The sequence below is a fragment of the Phalangium opilio genome, unplaced genomic scaffold, assembly GCF_054372755.1.
Source record: "Phalangium opilio isolate 3A_F unplaced genomic scaffold, DU_Popi_V2 ptg000031l_1, whole genome shotgun sequence".
NCBI lineage: Eukaryota > Metazoa > Arthropoda > Arachnida > Opiliones > Phalangiidae > Phalangium > Phalangium opilio.
In genome coordinates, this window is record NW_028324158.1 from 14,539,187 (window position 1) to 14,562,010 (window position 22,824).

General features: G+C 33.9%; 1 protein-coding gene across 2 annotated transcripts in view; it reads right to left on the reverse strand.

The window, feature by feature from the left end:
* The window catches only part of LOC149690874 (uncharacterized), a 158,868-nt gene that overhangs the window by 129,086 nt on the left and 6,958 nt on the right, over positions 1 to 22,824 (reverse strand). For both annotated transcript variants that reach the window (XM_089870551.1, XM_089870550.1), the window contains one exon: positions 20,137 to 20,279. In XM_089870551.1, the coding sequence (XP_089726677.1) occupies positions 20,137 to 20,279 (143 nt within the window). The remainder of the gene's footprint in view (positions 1 to 20,136; positions 20,280 to 22,824) is intronic.

Genomic DNA, 22,824 nt, shown 5'->3' on the forward strand with positions numbered 1-22,824 from the left:
CAATACTTCCTGACTACCCGCTGGCTACTTCAGGAACACCCGCGATTAATGATAAATACGCAAATAGATCGATTGTCAAAAATCGGTTAAAAATGATTAACCCAAAAAAATAAAAATAAAATTCATCCTTGAATCATTAATAATATTTGAAAAATATGGATGGTTTTGTAACACAGTAACACAGTCCCACTTGCCAGCAACAAAATATATAATCCTCCTTAAAATAAAAGTGAATTTGGCGCCCATTCCCAGGCATAAGAGCGTGGGTTAGAAATCAGGCGCCCATCCAAAGAACCATCATCCTTCAAAGGCGTGGTTCAGATCAAATACAAACTAATAATATATTATCTATTTCCCTGTACAAGAAAATTGAATTCAAAATAATAATAATAAATACACTTCCCCCGTCCGTTCGAAAGTATTTATAAGTTTTCTTTGCAATTAAAGTTTCGTTGACACCTGTATATAAATTGTGTAAGGTAGACGAACAAATTCCACTAGTCTAAAGCGATTGATCCAATCAGCATACGGGACAAAGGCCTTTTTAAAGCTATAGCTAACACATTGTAAGGCTGCCTCCACCCTTAGGGCTAAAACCATAAGAAAAAGAACGGAGATCTCTTTTGTGGTGACTTTGATAAAATTCCAAAGATGGGCTTGCACGCTATATACTTTTGGAAAAAGATAACGTCGATAGAAAAATACCTAAGTCTATTTGTCTTTTAAGAAATCGAGAACGATATATTTACGTTTCTTTTATAAAATATAAAATAAAACGCACGCGATATATTTCCTGACTTGTCTTCAATTCAATTCAATTCAAAAAGCCATGTTCGTTTGCATATGTAAGTTTTTAAATCATTTTTCAATGATTGAAATGGATTAAACGTTTCTAAACGATTTTCTTTTCCTTGTTTGGTCATAAATGAATTTATGATACATTTTGCAGGTAATTAATGGAGGGAAATACTTTCCAATATTAATAAGAGTGATACGTCGTTTAAGAATTTATTATTAGTGTCGCGTTGGTCCAGAGTTTAGATGGAAAGGCCCATTAATTTTGGTAGAACGATTTTAATTTATATTTTTTATGTTCAAACCAAGGTTTAAGTTATATTGAATATAATTTAATTAAAAATAACTATTATTATATTAATGGCGATTAAACTAAAGTCCTGTTTAGACCGCTTTCCTCGAGGGTGGGTGTCTTTCCATAGAAAACGTAAAAATATAAGATTAAAATGTAGGATTTTGTATAGTCAAGAATTTAGACATAAGAAAAAAAATATTAACTTATTACGAACATCCCACGAACGATGCCAAAGTCAAATATGGAGGAGAGATAAGGCAACGAGTGATTTTTACATTGACACATCAGACACAAAAAAAAAATTAAGTAAAATTCAAATTTTGGGCATTGAAAATAAGATAAAATAATGACAGAAAAATCCCCAAAAACTTCTTCTAAAATAAATCTTAAGAAGAAAGTTATCAGTTTCCAGCTTAAAAAGGGGCAAAAAAAGTGAAGCAAAAACCCAATAACACAGTCGAGTCGCTTTCAGGAATTTTGGAATTTTTGTTATTTCGTCCCACAAACTTACAATTTGACTATTTCTTTCTTATTTTTGTTAAAATGAAAGAAACAAATACCTCCTTTTCCAGACAAATTCAGGGTCAAAATACTTGTAAGGAATTAAAACTATAATAAATATTAATTAATCCCATTGTATTCTTCTAATACTATAACAAAGAGATCCTTTCAAATAAAATTAAAAACCCCTTTTACGAAAAATTAAACCCCTCCCATCTTTAAGATAAATTTAATATTTCTCGCGTGTAGATTTAAACAAGTATTAGTTACAATCTTACGTAATACAAAGATTCCCTTTCATAACCGATAACTTTTTCATACCGAAAATATTTTCCTATACTATAAGTCTAGACGCGGGGCCTAGGTCCAGAAGAATTTTAATTTTAAAATAGACAAAATCTTCATCATACTTGTCGACTTGTCTAGTTAAATTTTTAAATTACTCGGAATAGATCGTTTAATAGTGGGAGGTATAATTTGACAGCTATAATTGCAAGTAGTTATTCACGAAAAGGGTGGACGTTTGATGAAATTTTTCAAAACTTTATTATTATTCATATTTCAAGGTCCAACATAATCTAAAATTCTATCATTTCTGAGTTAAGTTCGCATCATGAACGATTCCAAAAACGATATTGCTAATCCGAACAAGCCCAAAAACAAAACTCATTATCTAATACCTAATCCAATCCTGCCAACTAGATGTTTAAATGTTTTTTACATTTACTAAATATATTTTCCTTTCTAAATTTGGGCATCAGCTAAGCGGGAAGTAAACCCACGATGCAATATAATTTGAAAGTGAGTCCAGTCTATCAGTTGACCATAGAAACACGTGACGTATCTTAAACGAATCCCAGTGATGGATAACCTATCATTTAACCTATACGTTTTAAACAAGGATGACCTCTGACCCCTTATTCTTAGCTCCCCTGATTGAGGAATTTAACCAATCAACAGTCTAGTCTACTCCCTGACAATCGAACCATTCTTAAACACAATTTTGTACCACATACGTGACTTATTACAAAATCGTGACGAGTTTCACCTTAAAATTAGGTAAGGTAAACATTACGTAGGTAAACAAATAGAATATTGTTATAAATATAACAAGCGGTATATAATTAAATAATCGTTGGCGTTAAATTAATAATTAGTTACACGCAAAAACATCTTAACGAGAATCTAGTTTACATTTATTTCCATCAATGTTTAGAAGAAATTAAATAAAAACTAGGTCTCGAAAGATAAAGAAAAAACCTTACGTTTGTTTACGATTACGTGAAACCATAACGGGGTAAGTCTAAATTTCCCTTGTTAAATACAAATATTCAAATAAATGTGTTTACAGAACTAGAAATCGTGCTATAAATGGGCTACAAATTTCCTTCCTACAATACCGAGTCCAAATTTGAGTTTTCATCCGATAATTATAAAAAAGGGTCGGAAAAACTAAAATATGGGATGGTTTTCAAAAAGAACCCGCATAATCCGAGTCTGAAGTACTTTCTAAATACTCCTATTTTAGTATTATAATTAGCTTTAATTATTAAAAAATTTGGGTACGCGAGAAACTGGTTCAGCTAGCGTAATTTTCGAAAAAACTTGAATGGGATCTCGTCAGAATTTGTTTCTCATGTTAAATCTTAATACAAACTAGCAAACGAGCGAGATGACTTTAAAATTAAAGGTCCAATCACGAGTAACATACCGTACTTTATAATATATTTCAAGATGAATTTAAAGGTACAGTATAGAACCAAAATTCAAAGTTCATACCCACGGAGATAATTACATACTTTTCTTGCCAGAAAAAACACCCCCTATGGTGTGATATATTACTTAGGGTCACAACCCCGTGATTGTAAGAAGAAAAAGAAGAAGAAAGATAAAGGTACGCGCAATGAAAGTAGTTTTCAATTCTCGGTGAAACATCTAAATTGGACTCGCGTTGCATCAACTACTAACCAAGTTACCAAGATAAGCTTTTATTATTGAAAAATATAAAATAAGTATTTTTTTCTATTTCAATCCATGCAGTGAGTAAACGATTAGATACGGGCCTATGCTGCTAGCAAACAAAAGAACGGGGAGCGAGATCCTTCTTTCCGACATCATCGAAGTCTCTCAGAGCTGACTAGTTTTTTAGGTAAGAAAAATAGACCCGAAAACCCAGTTAAAAAAAATAGAATAAAGATGCAAAATTCAAGTCAGGGTTGATACAGATTTTTCATTTCAAAATTACTCCGACTTCTCCAGGATATCCAGTTACTGTAGCAACCCTTACATACCCCAGTAATTTCCACATTCGCTAAAAAGCCCCACGTACCAACTGGCAAGGCAACAAAAAAATATAATTATATCATATAGACATTGAACCTTATTATATATTCAGTAGCCAGCCGCGATAGCTACATTCTGGTGGAAGTCATGCACGAGACGCGACCTGGTTCAAAAACCATCCCATGTTTTAAGAAACATTACCACAAACTCACAAAAAAAGCTGCCCCTTACATACAATAATTTCTAAGCGAACTATACTTACCCAGACAGACATTTAGACCAATTTCAAAGCACTCCCCCACCCCTTTTTGGATGGAATACATTAAGTCTGGCAATTTTTTTTTTAGTGAAATACATAAGTGAACTCCGTCCTACATTTTCTGACATAAAATACATTAATTTGAAAGAGATACGCCGCGCACCATACATACCCGACTCTTGAAGGGTTCAAAGGTCACCGTCAAATATAATACGATATACTTAAATAAAGACCAAAAGGGTTAAGAAGAAAAAAAAACCCCAAAAACCTTTTCTAAAATAACTAGATCAAAAATATCCAAATCCGTTTGGAGAGAAAGTTTTCATTTGGTGTCACATATAAGAAGTTTATAAAATAACTTAATACATAATAATTCAACCAAGTGACCTTGAAAAATAAGAAGAAAAAAAAACACCACGATTGAAATTCACCGCGACGTTTATAATTAGAGAGCGGTATGTTATTAACTGCCCGGTTTTAATTAATTAAACCGAAAATGAGAAGGTTACGTTATTAATTAGCCGTAGCGACGTTGGCTAACCCTTCTCCATGATTCAATAAATTTAATTTCCCTTTTGAATAAAAAAGCGAGAGCAACTTTCTAGGGGTTAAAATGTCGAGCCGCGCGCGGCACACTACGCTGGCTGTTATCTGTCATTACTATACCCATGGCAACGATGCTTTCGAAACATGGCGCGGTTTATGGCCTCGTAATGCGTTTTAAAAAGCTCTATAATTTAAAAGGCATATACGAGCTGCTTTTTCGGATATTTCTCTTAAATATCAAATGATTTCGCTTGAAAAGCCGATGAAGTATTTGGCCTTGAACCCTTTACGCGTCCAACTTATCACGAGTTTATTCAAGCAGAAGTATGACGACAGTTTCTCTGGTTCTATAAGAGATACGGGGATGTCCTTTAATTATGTTATAGCCCTATTTCTTGCCTATCCAACGATTTAAAATACTTGGCGTTACAACAATTAGTTCTCGAGAAATTAAGCAAAATGGAACTAAGCCTTGGTTGGCGAGTACCTTTTATAAATTTAAAATTATACCGTCACGAATTAAATTAAAATTTCGGCAGAAATTAAAAAAAATTTATAGACATTGTTGTAGTGTACTGTATAGTTTTTGTTAACCCTAAAAATATTCACTCAACATTACATAACCGGTCCGTGTCTTCAAAGTTAAAACTAAAAAGAGAATACCTTTATCTATATACGTATAAAAAATACGCTTGCAAAAAGCAGAATCTATAGAGAATAACATTGGCGTCTATAAACCTGAGCAGCAAGCGCATCTACACACACCCATAATAACATATATCCACTATATACAAAAAATCCTTTAAAAATAGGCTTAGCATATATTTTCGGTATAGCCGCGACCACCGCTACACTCCCGAGTCTAAAAGGGGCCCTGAAATAATACCCAGTTGAAATTTTTATTCTATACTGTATAACCCCATGAAAAGATTTGCTGAAATTTTTTGATTAAATGAATGCTTTTCATGGAGTAAAATTCGGAGAAAAATTCAAAAGTTTCTTTGAAAAAGAAAAAAATCTAGTTATTAAATGAAATATGATTTAAAAATTTCTTTTAAGCCGGCGCCGCACATTCGGTATTTGGGGAATACCGAGCGGCGAATATTGGCCGAACATTCCCGCAATTAACTGACGCTTTTCGAGTGAAACTGACCAGAAAAAACCAATTGGACTCGTTTCATTGATTCCTCGAAAACGTTTTTCGATCAATATTTGACTTTCAAATTTAACTTTTTTAAATCAAATATATTTTTGACCGATAACATTTTGAAATTTTATTCACAGCTATTAACCAAAACAAAACCTATTCCTAAAATACTGCTAGGACATAACTAAAGATTTTAAATTTATTACGCCAGTTCAGGTAAATTACCCCAAACGCTGGCATAGTCTGTTAAACATAATCATCCCTAAAAATACTTAAATGAAATTTATGAGTTTCTACAGTATAACATGGACTTTCCCAGGGAAGGGGAGGGTGAAAATACGGGTTAATTGTCTTTACGAGTCCCGCGACGTACCAAAAAAAAAAAGTGACCCCTTTAGTCTCAAAACATCTGCCAAAGACGAAAATATATAATAAGGTTGGAATTAAACAACCATCCTAACATACGTGGGCATGACATTAATCTACATGTACTTAAGTCAAGGTAAAATGTCCCGAACTTCCCCCTTAAACCTTTAAAAATCTTCAAAGAAAGTTTCACTGTCACAACCCCTTTAATAACACATCACATAGACACATTTTGATCTATGTACATCTGAACCCTATTTTAGAACTACAACAAAAAAATAATAAACAGAACTGAATGATCTATTTGTTCTAGTAACCTAACCTCCATACTACTTGAAATAAATATTTTTCCCTAAACTCGGCGATGATGTAAACATTCTGTATAAAGATTAAAAACCAAAAGTCAATCCGATCGAGTATTATTTTATGTTAATTTATGTGGACGCTAAGCCTAACGGAGATAACTGGCATTCGTGATATATTTTGGAATTACACCCATATAGCAGCGTGGGGGTTTAACAGCGAGGAGAGAAAGTGTAGGTGATTTTAACAGTCGATATCAGGTAAGAAAACTGCTCTAGGACCTTTTTTCTTTTTGGTTAAAAAAAGAGGGAGTATGCCAACCGTTGCTTAGCGTTTTTAAAAGATTTTTCTTATAATACACGCCACAGTGCCTCAAAAACCCAGATTTAAAAGTGATAAATTTACCTTAATGTTCAGTTATTGCATACATCATATAATACTAGATGGAATACACCCCAAATTTTATCTTAAGTAAGAAAAAAAATCCCGAAAAATAACATAAGATATTTTTCTTATATCCTTTCTAAGAGGCCATGAGTTACTTAGAAGTTACTCATTTAAAGTATAGCTAACCTCAATCAGAACTAAAAAAAACCATACGTCTGGCATTAATTAAAACTACAAGTTAATCACCTAGAAATTAATTCAATTCAATCACGTACTGTAGGCAATTACAATAATAAAAAAAACACCACTTCAAGATCAAGTTCAGAACAAAACCAAACCAAAACCCCAATCGTACTTAAATTACCTAAACTAAATCGAACTCAAAGATAAGCGTATTAATTAGTTTCTAATCTAATCAATTTTAACATTACGAAACATTCATAAATTATCCAATATATAATAAGGAAAGAAGAGAATAAAAAAATAAAGATATGATAATTATAATTCGGAGAAAGTATCGTAAATTAATGATATTCGAAAAATTAAAATTTCGATTTCCTTTGAGAGATCGCGAGCACGTATTTTTATGAAGTAGAACCGGTTACATATTTTTTTTTCTATAGAGCAGATAACAACCCCAATTTAAATGAATGATCCTTCTTAAGTATTATCGGAAATCCCCCTTAAACAATGCCATTGGGAGAGAGAACTAAATAATTCAGAGCATCCTTTTAGAATTCATTTAGAATTCTAGCTTTGAAAAAATTGATAGATTTTTCATCTTATATTATAATATAAAAGAAATCAAAAATTCATTCGTAACAATGCCTTTGAATTATTATAAAACCATTTAAACTGGTTGCCGATGACGCAACTACTTAAAAGTCTTAACCTAATGACCATTATTCTTCAAATAAAATTAAAAAATATTCATAAATTATTTTTTAAACTGAAATTATTTCAAAGTTTAGCAATCTCGTTTAAACATTCCTGGTGAAAACGGAATAAATTCATGGAAGAAAACCCCTTTATCTAGTAAGAAAAATTACACCCGAGCAGTTATTCAAGTTTCACTTCTAATATTCATGGTAATAACCAAATAAATTCAAGTAAGAAAAAAAAAACCTTTTTAACATTGATTGACGTTATAGTTACTCTTAAAAAAACCCTCACGTTAACGTAACGTTGAAAACAACCCCGAACAAAGAATTAAAGTACATAGGCAAGCGTAGTATAAGAAAACGAGATTTGAAATTACATTACAAATTACCAAAACGGAAGTTCTAAATAAGCAAACACTCGAAGCGCAGCCAGAAAAAAAGAAGAAAAGGAATTTAAATCTTGTCAGTTAAATTGGATGCTGGCTGGCAACGGCATTAATCAAACCGAATTAAAGAATGATCACTCGGATTAACTTAACATTAAACACGAAACACGACGTTTCTATTCCGCTAAAAATAACGTACATTTCAAGGCATAGGCTTACGACAAACTTTAACTCAAAATTATACCAAAGAAGAATGGATAATTAGTCCCTGCAAATTTAATTAAAAATTTAAAATACTCGGGAGGCTTTCAAGACAGCATGCACCCAAGAAGGTTATTACGACAAGAGGTTGGGTATAATGTCAGTTACTTTATATTAAAGTAGCTCGCCCCCCTGAAGAGCGCCACCCAAAATCCCGAGGGCCTAAAATACAATCAAAAAGGATTATACCCCCAACTAAATGAAGGAGGTTTGGTCTTGATTATGATTAAAAGAAATACTTTTAAAAAAATTATCTTCAACGTAAAGAGATGGCGTGGTCGAAACTGGTAGTCCGCGATGGTAATCTCAAAGTAATAATGAAATACCTCGTAATTAGCGCCGCATTAACTAAATATTTATAAAGAAACATAGCAATTTAGTTCCCCTTTGGAAATAAGAAGTTTGAGTTCTTAACCCTTTTAAATGTTAAATGACGGGCGTCATTCTTTGGACGTTCGAACGTCGGTCAATTTTCAAGAGATTTCGAGATTAAAAAGATAGATTAGTGTTCCCCCGATAAAAATATAAATCGTATTTTAAAACGACGTGATTGGAATCGACATATCTCGCTTAAAACATATTTAACCCTTTCAAAAAAAAAATAATAAGCTTCGATTTTTGAGCACAAAAATAAGTCATTAGAAATTTTTGACAAATTGGGCCGGGTTTGGTACATACATACGTATGTAGTTACTTTTAGGTTTGTAGAAATATATCTTTCGAACCACCCTGGGGCTGTATTAATATTAAACTAAATGAATCCTTAATTTCGGTTAGTTAAATAGCAAATAGAAATTCGATCACGGACGGTATCTAAAGGATTAGAGATAAGAAAGATGATCACACGAAATGAATATTCATAGATTCGTGAAAGTAATAAATCATGATTCATCGAACTTTCCACGACAATATTGCCTAAAGGAAGTACTTAAAATTGAAATTGGCATCATTATTAGATGAATATTGAACCGATATATTTTTCATTAAAATCAAAAAACCTGCAAACCCACCCCAAAATTATTGATTCAAAGCAATGACATCAAAAATAAATTCCACATGATCTATTTTAAAAAGTTGAACAAACTGACGCGTGGTAAACCGCGCGAAACAATATTTTTAAACCAAAACAGTAAATAAGACGTATATTTTCAATAATTTAAAATTGACCCCTCCCCTAAAGAAGAAAAAACAGATAAAAATATTTTAAATTCCTCAGATAGTGAAAGCGATTAGACCGAACCAAAGACTTATATCGCTAAATCCAAGAACCTTCTTAAAACTTCCTTTAAACAAAATGGATTAAAATCAAGAAGATGAATTCGAGAAATCTTCGAAGCGGCAGAAAGAGAGAGAGAAAAGTCGTGATTAAACACACCCATGTTTTCGTTTATGCCCTTAAAAAAAAAGGAAAAAGTTTTGTCCCTCTGCGTATCAGAATGCACAGCGAAGGAAGGCATTTGAATTTCTTCCGCCAATAAGGGTCCCATACCAACAGATATGTATTCTCATGTACGAATATCTTGTCATTATGAAAACACGCGTGTAACGGTGTGGGAAAGTTTGACATGGTACAGGAGAGAGAGAAAGAGAGTGGCTTCGAAATTAGTCAATCACGATCACCGGAAAGTCTAAATGACAGTTATAAACCGGCATGCGATAATAAAAAAACGTGACGTGATTGGTGGAAAAGGGGTTAGAGGTAATTTGGAACAAGGTTAAGTTTCAATAACCACGAAATTATAATAATTCAAAGTTAAAACAAAAGAATTCCTTCCTTAACTCTATCACTAAAGTAAAGCGGCGGGGTGCCCAGTATGATGCTTTCCTTCCTACCTCCCCACTTTCTATATACCCTTGATATAATATAACCCCTTAGACTACTCCAAAATGAAAAGACGCCTGACAAAAAGTTAGTTGAATCAAAATCTTTGGAAGCTATACCCGTATAACTAAAGATGCCCTTGAGAGAAACTGCATCATGCAATACTTATCAAAAAGAAATGAGTTAAAAATCAAGGCAGAGATTACCTACTCTTCTATAGAACTAAAAATAACTAAACCCATCTAAAGTCAGTCCGAAAATTATCCTACAACGACCGAGACAGGTTTGGAGCTATACTCCCAAATTATATAGTGCCAGTACAGATTTTTCACCATAGCTAATAAGGCTTGCTTTAAAAAAAAAAACATGGTAAAATCATAGACGCTAAGCTAAGTCGACCGAGGGTTCTAAAGAATCCCATGAATGTACTTCAATTTTATGATCTTCTATTAAACTAATATTAAACCCTCCACCACCCTTGGAGAGGGAGAAATGAAATTTGGGGGCTGGTTCGTCGTGTACGTAATTTGCATATTATAATAAAGGTGGCTACGCAATTAGAGCAAAAGGCGTAGACGTTTTAAGGATGGAATGAAAAATAATAAAAAAAATTATATTTTAAATTTTGATCGCAAACAATAAACTGTTATTATGATTATTTTACGAAGTGGACAAGCTAAGCTTTTAAATATGCCAAGGTCCTTATTGTGAATTATCAAGAAGTGTAAGGAGAGAGAAAGAGAGAGTATAATGGCGAGGAATTGCGCATTATTGGAGATTATGCCGGGCAAACTTGGCTTTCTTTGTCGCGACCTCGTTTGGCTGCAATTTATATAATAATAAGACTCTTAGCAGCCAAAAAAATCGTTTAAATTCAGAGGCATATAGAAATAAAAGAAAGTAATCTAGCAGAACCCAAGAAATTTCCATACTAAAATAAAATTTTTATTTCAGCACAAATTTCAATTTTAATATTTCCTGACCCATGGTAACCCCGTTTAAACTAACTTAAAATTAAACTTTTTTTAAATCATTTAACTCTGTAAGTTCAAGGTCACTAACACCGGGGTCGCGAGATGCCAAGGTACTTTCGTATAGCGAATAAACGAGCGTGCCAACATCGGTAAGAAATAAAATTAAACACACGACATGTGGTAAACAAGGGTGGTATACTACAACGCGAAAGTTCATGTTCAAAAAAATCTTGATCTTTACCTGCACCACCAAAACTAGCAAACCATACCATTTTTAAAAGAGAAAAAGGAAAAAAACCGCAATTTTTTGTAAATAAATTTAAAAAAAAAATACAGCATATCCATAAAGATAAGTGTAAAAAAATCGTCACGAAGTTTTAAAGATATTATACGAGAGAGCCACTCACGAATTCATAGCATGTTAATTTTCTCATCTTTTCCCCAAAGTAACATGACGGTCGACAAGATAAACTCATGACGCAACAACGGAAAGAATCGCGAGTTAACAACGCCCACCACGGATTAGAAACCGTAGCAAATTTAACTATCTTAAAACTTTCATCTAAAAAGGAAGAGAGAGAAATGTACTTCCATCCAACGGAAAACACGACTTTTAAATATAAGTTAAAATAGATTTATATTAACAAGGACCTTAAGTTCTTAAGTAAGGGGCAAAAACACAAAATACTAAAGCGTATATAATTTTAAAACCAGAAACAATTTAAATTTTCGCGGTTTAGAGGCTGGGATTTGATGATCGGTCAAGTCAAAATCGTATAATAGACAAAACCGACTCCCACTTGGATTGGAAGAATTGTGGTCTTATAATTTCTCATTAATATTCATCTCGAGTCAATTTTGATTTAAGTTCGCTAGAAACATCCGCGCCCTATTATATTGTAAAAAAGAGAACGACAGTTCAAGGTTAATCTCGAGAAAGTTCGAAAATTTCAATTTCTACAACATCGTTTGAAGGAAGGATGCAATTTGCAAAGAAAATTTGAATTTGAATAGGACGCTTTGAATATAATATATAGGCGAGTTTTGATTTACGATTAAAGCTATATTTTGCAACAAAACATGTTCTCGTACACTTAAAATTATAATGAAAATTAAAGTATTATATAATCTAAAATATTTTAAATTCTAACTAATTAATGGATCCATTATATTTTCCACGGAGTGATTAATGCTAGGCGTTATATTAAGAACTTTAGTTTCTATAATTGCCTGAAAAATCTCGCGTAAGATACGAAGATTATTAGGCATTTTTTCCTTTACAGATTCCAATCTTGTTCATAAGAAATAAAGGTTTTTTTTTTGGCAAAACCGTCAAAACGTTAAGATCCGCTATGTTAAGTAAGCGTTTGCGTGAATACCGCGATACCGACCGTATCTCGTGAAACGAAAAAAATAAAACCACAATAATTCCATTTGGATGCCTATGATACAACCAGTAAATCTGATCAAACCAAATCACGACTTTAGCAGTAAATATCCACGCGGAAATTCGCTGGAAATATCTTTTTAGACTTTAATATTGTTCAAAAATTTGATGGTTGAAGGTATGGTTCCCTAAATTTAACACTGCGTCACGTGGGTACAAAGTTACCCTAACCAGTTAGAGCCAGCCAAAAATTGGCGGATTATTCTCGCAACCATCTAATCTACGTACCAACTGGGATTCACCCACGTCCATGGTAACATCGTAGAACTCTTAAATATCTTATCTTACTCTCCTCATAGGGAATAACGGAAAAGTCGGGATGAAATACAGAACCTCAAAAAATCTAAACAATGCGCCGTAATCTAAAATGCGAGCACGATACTGTATAGCTACAGATTACGATTTATGAGAAGAAGTCAGTCAAAAGACTATGTCCGTTAGGTTCAAAGAATCAAGCGTTATCCTTATCAAGGGAGGAGTAGATGACCCTGATCAGAGAATGATATCTCCCGTAACAAAAAATAAAGGGGTATCTAAAGATATATTAAACCCGCAGTTCCTTGATCTCAGGGTTACGACCTCTAATCATTTCTCACGGAAATTTCTCAAAATAAAGAAAGGGTATTAGTGTCATTGAAATAAGATCAAATATAAAAATACTTATTTTTCTTTCTTTCTTAAAATAAAATTCAAAATTTTGTCATTTTCGAAGTATTTTCTAAATCCATCTCCCTGTTTTTTAAATATAACTCTTCCACGAGTCTTAATAATTTTTTATAAATTTCCAGGAGTTTTCCCAACCCCATCCCAATAATTAATTGCCAGCTATAGAAGGTATAATTCAAAGGGTATCAATATCACAACACAACCCCTTAGGGGGTCGGTACTTATAAAAACTAAATTTTAACAATTCGATCACGGAATCACCTCCCTCAAAATACAACCTCACTTTTCCCTAAAGTTTAATAAAAACCTTATTTAAACTTAAGTCACTTATCAGAGTCGAGCGAAATCAGTTAGGACATAAATTAAAACTGTCCAAAAGTTTAAGAAAAAAAAGAGGGGGGGGGGCGAATCTATATCTACTTGGTACCACATCAGCACATCACACCACACCACACCACACACACGGTTGGGTTACGTTACGTTTCAAGCCAATCTAAGCCAGTAGATCATTGTGAATTTATTAACCAACAGACTACCGAAGGACCATTTTTTAAAAGTTTACGTCAAGTTAAAAAATCGGGGAGGTCCTCCAACCGAAGAGAAGCAAACCAGGAGTGTTATTAAGAAGGCAAAGCTTCGGACCACCCAGTTATACCAATTCAGAATCGCGACTTTGGGCCCATAGATTAGGTTGCGTTCTAAAACTATATGAGGATTAACGAGAAGAAAAAAATTGTCAAAGATAGAAAGCTTAGATTAAAAAATAGCCACTGCAAATCTTACATAATCTTAAAAGATAGTTTAGCACGACCAAGAGTTTCTAAATTTATAATATTGAGTTTCCTAACGCCACTGAACTTTGATGATAGGTCAATGTTATTACCATGCCTTTTCTAATTTGTAGCCTTTTTTTCCTCGTGAAATCCCCTGGAATCACGTGAAATTTTAGGGCACGAGACCCGATGAAATCTCGTGAAATTTGAGGCGAAATTGCCGCACGAGACCCGTGAAAAATAATAATGAAAACCAAATGATGGGGTGAAAGTGTGGTTCCTCGGTACATCATTACCCTTAAACTAAAGATAAGGAGTATCGCAATTTTCTAACCCCTAATCCATCAAATATTCGATTAAAAACTATCTAAAAGCAATCTAAATAAATTATTATCATGAACATGAATTTCTTTCAAGAAAAGAAAAGACAAAAAAGGGGAGCTAGAAATCTTAACCGCATCTAGAGGGTTTAAATAACCATTTTTACGGTGTATTACTGTTACATTAATCTAGACTGAACCCTTTCACTTGATCTTAAGCTTCAAAAAATGGGAGAAAAGAAGCTGAAAAGCATACTAATTAAGAATAGGGCAGTTTCATCCGAGATCACGAGCTACCACGCTCTTGTCTTTGATAATACGATAAATTCGTAAAGGGAGAAAATAGCTAATCGTTCCGAATCGAACAAGCCCATGTTCGTATTTGAAGGTTGATCGTAAGATTTTGTTGAATAAAGAGAATGGGATTTTTTTAAAAGAAAAAGGTTCTAAGAAAATCCCGCCCTTGGACAAGATTTCGAAGAAAGATGGTGCTTAAAAAACATGCAGAGACGCTAAAAACTCGGCATGATCTCTAGCTGGCTTAAGAGGAGGGCGATATATGCCCTAAAACTGGTTTGATCATAAACACTATACCATAAAATGTAATGGTCGAGAGCGAAAGTTATGGATATGTATTTCGCTTTTCATATTAAAGAAAAGAAAGGGGTCATTATTAAAGTTCCTTTTTAATTAGGGTATAGTTTCCAATCTGAAATATAATATTTTGACGGTCTAGGCTTCGTTCGCGCTTCTAGCGATAAACTTTAACTAACGAATACATTACCTATACGCCTAATTATTAACGCAAAAAATTAAGGAAAATTAAACGAGTGTCAAAAGGTACGGGCCAATTATAAAATATTTCAAGGACACAAGACTATCGCGTCATTCCGAAATTATAGACAATGCAAATTGCCCCTAATCCTTATTACGATTAAGATCTTAATTACTTTCCAATCGACTGTCAACTCTTTCTGACTATACGCGAAAGATGAACCCATCCCATTCAAAAAAAGAAACCCCAGCACGTGAAACAATCTCAATCCCAGACCTCTAAAAATACAACCGCGATATTAACGACAAGTTAAATTGAAAACGTAATCAAAGTTCAGGGGGATAATTAGGAAGATACGGGGGACAAGTTTAAAGTTAACTAGCCGATAATAAAATGGTACGATAAGAAGGTGAGAGTGCCATCAGGTTTTATAAAGTTTTGTTCTCAAGAATACAGGGAAATTAAACAATAGAGAGAGGCGCCGATAAAGCCGAATAATTTTAAGATTTCATTGACCTAATAATTAAGGATCCTTTCGAGGATTAAATTTAAGTTGATTAAAATTTCTAACTTATTTAAATTAACATCTCGGGGAAAGAAAAAAAAAATATTTTTACAGTTTTCGTATGCATATTTTTTTAAATCGTATCCGGTCAAAAACTAATTGAATATCCTGTAACATTTAAACCTCGGGGCATAAGCAATTAGCGTTAATTAGATTCGCAATTTACGCCGCGTGTAATCTACCGAACAAATTAAAATGGCAAATTACGGTATGGGAATTACCAAATTACTGATTAAAAACAATATCTCTTAAGGTAAAACTTCAATAAAGGGGGCAAAGGCTTAACGTATGTCAAAAAAACCCTTATAGGCTGCACGTGTTTTCAAAAGAGCAAAATAAAACTACTAATCCCATGCACCTCCAAGGAAACATCAAAACAAATCAACATACCGTCTCCTTTTGTTGGGAATCAACTTATTAAAGGCGTTCAACATGATTCTATAAGTCAGCGGTCGTTGGTCAACTAACACACAATGCTGTCCGTGATCCAAACTGGACAAAACATTTTCAGTATAACGCACCGTTTCCTTGGTAACACTATCAACAACGTCCCTATAATAGGTTTTTCGCGGAATATCTTTCCCCGGTATAAAAAAACTAAACTAAAACACAACGCGTCGTCTCGGATACTCCAGAACCCTAAGTGTAAGAAATCAAACCGCGAAAACTGAAGTTGGGGTCTCGACTGGTCGGATTTTCAAGAAAGCTTTCTTTGGCAACGCACCCACGTATGGAGAATACATTAAAATCTTTTTTCTTTTTCAAAAACGCGTCGAGAACGTATTCTTTGTGTAGGTATTCTAGACTAATACGTCCGGGTCGCGGATCCAGTTTTTCTCTGTTTGATTTTAATCCATATTTAGCTCGGGTTACGCTTGTCTTTAGCTAAACTAACCTACTATACGGTATAACAAGCGGAGATTTACGTAATCAACTCATTGGGGAATTTGAAGGGATTCGACTAAAATAATCCTTCGGATTAAAAGCCGCGTATTTTAGAATATAGATAAAAAGACCCTCGTTATTTGATTGGTTGATATTAATTACGTCACGATATAAAATTCATTTTTATTCGTAGTCAATGGCGCGTGAAAACGCCGCGTAAACGCTTGAATGCGCGTGGTCAACTACCTCCCATACCTTCAATTTTTAATAATTAGCCACTCTGCCTTTAATAAGGCATTTGATTACGAGGGATAGTAAGGCGTAATCTTGGGGTTTAGTAAATAGCTGGATATTTAAATCGAAATGGTCCATAAATGAATAGGAATGTTTTTCACGCGTTTAAGGATTTCTGGTATTTGTATAAGTGAAATTCAAAACTATATATTCAAAGGTTGTAAATATTAAGTTGGGATTTTTTCCCCTTCAAATATAAAATGCATTGAAGAGTTACTATGTTTATCAATACAAGAATTTGTTTAACCTCTATAAGAAAGTTCGTTTCAAAATGGTTTTTTTTTTCTTTTTCAAACTTGTAAACATCCGGCTAAACGTTATTTTGTGAATTAAAAATTATTCAATATATTTAAAAAAATAATAAAATTTATCGATCTCAAATATTAGAAATTTAATCAATGGGGAATCTTACGTATAATAAATAATCAAAATTAAATTTAAATTAATGCCAATTAAGGACACACACCAAGAAGACTATGTTTTAAAAATATATATCAATTCAATTCAGACTATAAGAAAACCACACCGGTTTGGTATATAGAAAAAAAAACCAACCATATTTGGCAACTAATTTTCAGTTCAGCCGGATTTATCGGTAACTAAACGCGTGATTAATAGAGTGTAATTAATTTATTCATAAATATACAAGAAAACTAGTTGGTAAACGAAACTAAACCTTGAAGCAAAAACTTGATATAGAGGTTAAAAAAATTAAGATATAAATAAATAAAAAAAAAGAAAATCTTAGATACATAATCCCACGAGAATCAAATAAAAAATTAGAAACATTTATCACGGATAAAAATCAACAACAGCACGCCACTCTCATCCGACAATAGTATTTAAGCGGGGTATTTTTCGAGAGCCAGCTAGTTCCTTTAAGGGGCCCTAATGATCAAAAATTTTATCCGCCAAATAACAATGCAATCAGATTATAACCAAACTCCCAGTGAAAAATGATCTCAAATATCTGACCACATAAAATAAAGAATTTTTTTACCTTTATATGGGTCAAGTTACTATAAACTAAGTTCTCTAAACGAAAGCAATCGCTCACAATATTGTCAATCTAGTGACTGTAAGGCGGGATTAAGCTTAACTTTCGGGGTGGAAAGAAAAAGGTCAAATTGAGATGGCGAGGTCACGAGTTAAGGATTATCACGGACCTATCAGAGATGATGATGACTCAATAGTGGGGCTCTTTCTTTGTTCATATTTTTCCGCGTCTTAGGTGACGGGCAAAATGTGTTTGTGTGTTTTTAAGATTTAACGACTTTTTTGAAATCTGGGTTATTTTGGAATTATAGAGCAATTTCCAGAAAATGATGGGATATACCGCAAAGTATTACGGGTAATTCATTTACAGGGAAAAAATGAGGGTCTATGGGTAATTCAAATACAGTTACGTCTAATCGAGTTTTATTTCTTTGGCTTCCGCCTAGTAATTCAATTTAATTAAGTTAAAGTCATAATATCTGCCCCTTGCAAGGTATGAATAAAATTACATTCGAATAATAATTTTCTAAATTGAATTACCTCTAACCTATCCCGGGAGAGCACTAAATTTAACCTTAAAAAAAGGGGGATTCTCTAACAAGGTAGATAGAGTTCGAGAGGTCAAACAACGCAACCGCGGGGGAAGGGAAAAAATCCCCCCCCCCGAAAAATTTTCAAAACTAAAAGAAGAGTTCAGAGAAACAACTTTCTCTCGGCGCTAAAGAATTTATTACCTTAAATTTAAAAACCCAGTTTAAAAGCTAGAGGAGAGAGAAGGGCAGCATAATTTCTCGAAACAGATTTTGAACCTCCCGTCGCGTATAAAAGTGTTATACACGTTTTTCCAGAGTGAATATTTAAAACGGCGGAACTAATAGTTAAGGAGAACTAAATTTTAAAGAAGGGAGAGAAAGAAAGTCCTTTAAATCATGCGAGTAAGTAACTCGAACGCCGAAAACATTCCAAAAAGAGCGCTCGTTGTAAAGATTTTAACAACCTCAAAGAGCGAGCTCTTCGTTTTGAGTCGGAAAATAACAAGTCCATACTGGCCGGTATTTAGTAAGGGAATTCACTATTCTTTACCCCGTATTATTAACTTCTAATTTCTCATAAATTTGAAAGGGAGTCTTTTAGTTTAGGGGAACTTAAACATTATCGTCCTTGAACAGGAGAAAAAATATCCTTTAAAAACTTCATGGACTAATTCGACGCGAATCTCTTTACCAACTTCATCAACCTAAAACCTTACAAAACCCAAAGCGTAGGCATTCTCCGTGGCAGAAAAGGTCTATGGAGATAATAACCTGGCAGTTTTAAAAATTATTAAATATATATTGTATTTTTTACGATGTTTAAAATTTTAAGGTTCAAACGTTGAGGTTAAGCTCCGCGAACACGAACACCTGCGTAATATATTTCAGGTACGTTTTTCATTTCTTTAGAAGAGACGTACAAATCTGTCGAGAGAGACCCCATGATAGAAACCAGCACCTCGCCAGGGCGTATTCCCTGTTATTCTGGTCTACAAGGACCAGTCTTAAACTATAAAAAGTTGCCATAGAACAAAAAGGAAAAGAAAAAGAACCCAACCCCCAACTGAGCGAGCGTCCATCCCTGACCGTGAAAAAACTTTACTAAGCCAAGTTATTTAACTTTTAAAATTCATTCGAAGTTAGAATTATTTTTAGACTATAACGCATAAAGATTTAGTTTAAATTATTAAGGTGTACGAGGTTACGTTTTGGGCAGATGTCTGTTTATACTAATGGTTTTAGCCCAACTTGCGACGTAAACAAGTCCTAGTTTCTACCATATTCTTAATATCAAGTCTAAAACACATTCTCTCAAAAGATAAAACCATACGAAATGGGCCCCCCGAAACCAATTACATATTGAGAAAAAGGAATTCCTCGGGAAAAAAGAAGAAAATACCCGTGTCAAATTCCATTATCACATCTTGGGAAGTTTTGGTGACACAAAACAACATCATACCCCCGCAAAAAAATGGCTTAAAAAAATTGACGTGGATATCCTATCAGAAACCCTACTCTAAATTAAAAAATACAGGGTGTTTCCTTATAGATGGGGGGAATACAAGCTTTTCTGTAGGGCCTCAAGTCGCAGCCATAGCCACGAGTGAGTAGGTAGACAGTAATAGACGGGAATTACTCCGAGAAAAAAAAAATATGTACTTAAGGGCTACACCTACCTCCATATGGTGAGAGTTAGTGTCCGAAATGCAGAATCGATCAAGTCCAGGGCCTCTGATTGACGGTGACAGCTAACTCCGTTGATTTCAAGTAGCAAGTCGCCTTCCAATAGAGAGTCCGCGGCTTTCCCGTCAACTTCAACCTTTAATGGATAAGACAAAAAAAATTAACCCAAAAAGAAAAAAATTACAGTACCCCATCCATCCTGTGTATCAAATTCCAATAGGCTATATTATAAATAATAAATTTCCCAAAAAAAACCCTTAAATTATCCCTGAAATTTGGGAATTTCACGTAATTTCAAAGAAATTCAACTATTCTACGAATAAAAATTTGCATATTGAAAAACATGTACATTTCAATAAATATATAAATTCTTTCCCTCCGTCGCAAAGACGGTATCGCCACCTGGTGTTAAATCCGCGAACTACAAAACCGTATCATCCCACCCTTAGACTTTCTTCAGGTAAACTCTTTCGTACCTCGGCATGCACCCAAGGTGTTTAACAGTCTTACTTTAAACCCCACTAACCTTACATATTGAGACGAAATGGTGCCAAAAAAAAGAGGTCAAATAATAAGACTACATTTTCTCAGAGCTACGCCCACGCCATTAACGTGTGATATTTATTTTTTTCACCGCAACTTTCACCCAATCCCCATAAAAGGTCACGAGATAAAAACCCTCCAAAAGATTGAAGATATTGACGTCCTTTTATAATCACTATCGCGAGAATAGGTCAAAAAACAATGTTCGTGATAGACAATTTAGACGCGTAAAATTCTAACCACAATATTCAAAACTAAAGCCTCATTTCATTGTTATACACGTAATCTAGAAGATGCCCTGGAAATTCCTTTACAAAGTTCACGCTGGTATTTAATAACTTTCTGATTTTTAAAATTGATATTTTTAAATATATTTAAAGGGTTTGTAACAGAAACTAAACTTTTCCAAAAAAATGTATTAGACCACCCGTGAAAAATAGTCACTACAATACACCTTAAAAATAAACAAGCTCGAAACGTAAAAAAAATTAATAATAAAGGAAAATGAAAACCATCAAATCTTTGATCGCATAATGTGCCTTAACTAACGTAACAAGCCCAAGCAAAATTTAAATTGCCTATTGTCAAAAGCACGAAAATTCTTTCAAAGTTTATAATTTTTGTCATCTCTCGTACCATCAAGTAAGAAAGCTAGTTTACGTTCATCTAAAATAAAAAGAAGAGTTTGGCTTTTGTTTTCCACTTAATATCTTAAAATCTTCAAAGAAACGTTCCTAAAGTTCGAGTCTACATGGATATCGTAACAGGAAGTTGTTACGCTTATGTAAATAACTCGACGCACGACAACCGTTCCGTAACAAACCCCGAAAAGTTAACAAATCCTAAAAATTTAAATAAAATATTTCAAAATTTCCCACACTTTCTAGGCCTGTAGTGTTAAATTAAATATATATTCAGTACGGATTAAAAACGTTGCTTTACCTTGAAACAAAAGGACCCAATATTATAAAATCCACATAAACTAGTTCTTGGCGTATAAACTATCCAGGGGTCAAGAAAAAGGTCGTGTAACATTTAAAACCACTTAAAAAATATTAATAACGACTACAACTTTCCAGCGGTGGTTTAAAACGACTAATTATCATAGAAATATAATTAAATATCTTTCAAGGAAACCGAGAATCACGTTAACCCTAAAGAAAAATAGCCGAGTTTATCCATATTTTTCATTTTAGCCCGGGCAATTTTGGGCTATTTTTTATTAGAACCCGGGCAATTTTTGGCTATTTTTTTATTAGAACCCGGGCAATTTTTGGCTATTTTTTATTAGAGCCCGGGCAATTTTTGGGCTATTTTTTATTTGAGCCCGGGCAATTTTTGGGCTATTTTTTATTTGAGCCCGGGCAATTTTTGGGCTATTTTTTATTTGAGCCCGGGCAATTTTTGGGCTATTTTTTATTTGAGCCCGGGCAATTTTTGGGCTATTTTTTATTTGAGCCCGGGCAATTTTTGGGCTATTTTTTATTTGAGCCCGGGCAATTTTTGGGCTATTTTTTATTTGAGCCCGGGCAATTTTTGGGCTATTTTTTATTTGAGCCCGGGCAATTTTTGGGCTATTTTTTATTTGAGCCCGGGCAATTTTTGGGCTATTTTTTATTTGAGCCCGGGCAATTTTTGGGCTATTTTTATTTGAGCCCGGGCAATTTTTGGGCTATTTTTATTTGAGCCCGGGCAATTTTTGGGCTATTTTTTATTTGAGCCCGGGCAATTTTTGGGCTATTTTTTATTTGAGCCCGGGCAATTTTTGGGCTATTTTTTATTTGAGCCCGAGCAATTTTTGGGCTATTTTTTATTTGAGCCCGAGCAATTTTTGGGCTATTTTTTATTTGAGCCCGGGCAATTTTTGGGCTACTTTTTATTTGAGCCCGGGCAGTTTTTGGGCTACTTTTTATTTGAGCCCGGGCAATTTTTGGGCTACTTTTTATTTGAGCCCGGGCAATTTTTGGCCTACTTTTTATTTGAGCCCGGGCAATTTTTGGGCTACTTTTTATTTGAGCCCGGGCAATTTTTGGGCTACTTTTTATTTGAGCCCGGGCAATTTTTGGGCTACTTTTTATTTGAGCCCGGGCAATTTTTGGGCTACTTTTTATTTGAGCCCGGGCAATTTTTGGGCTACT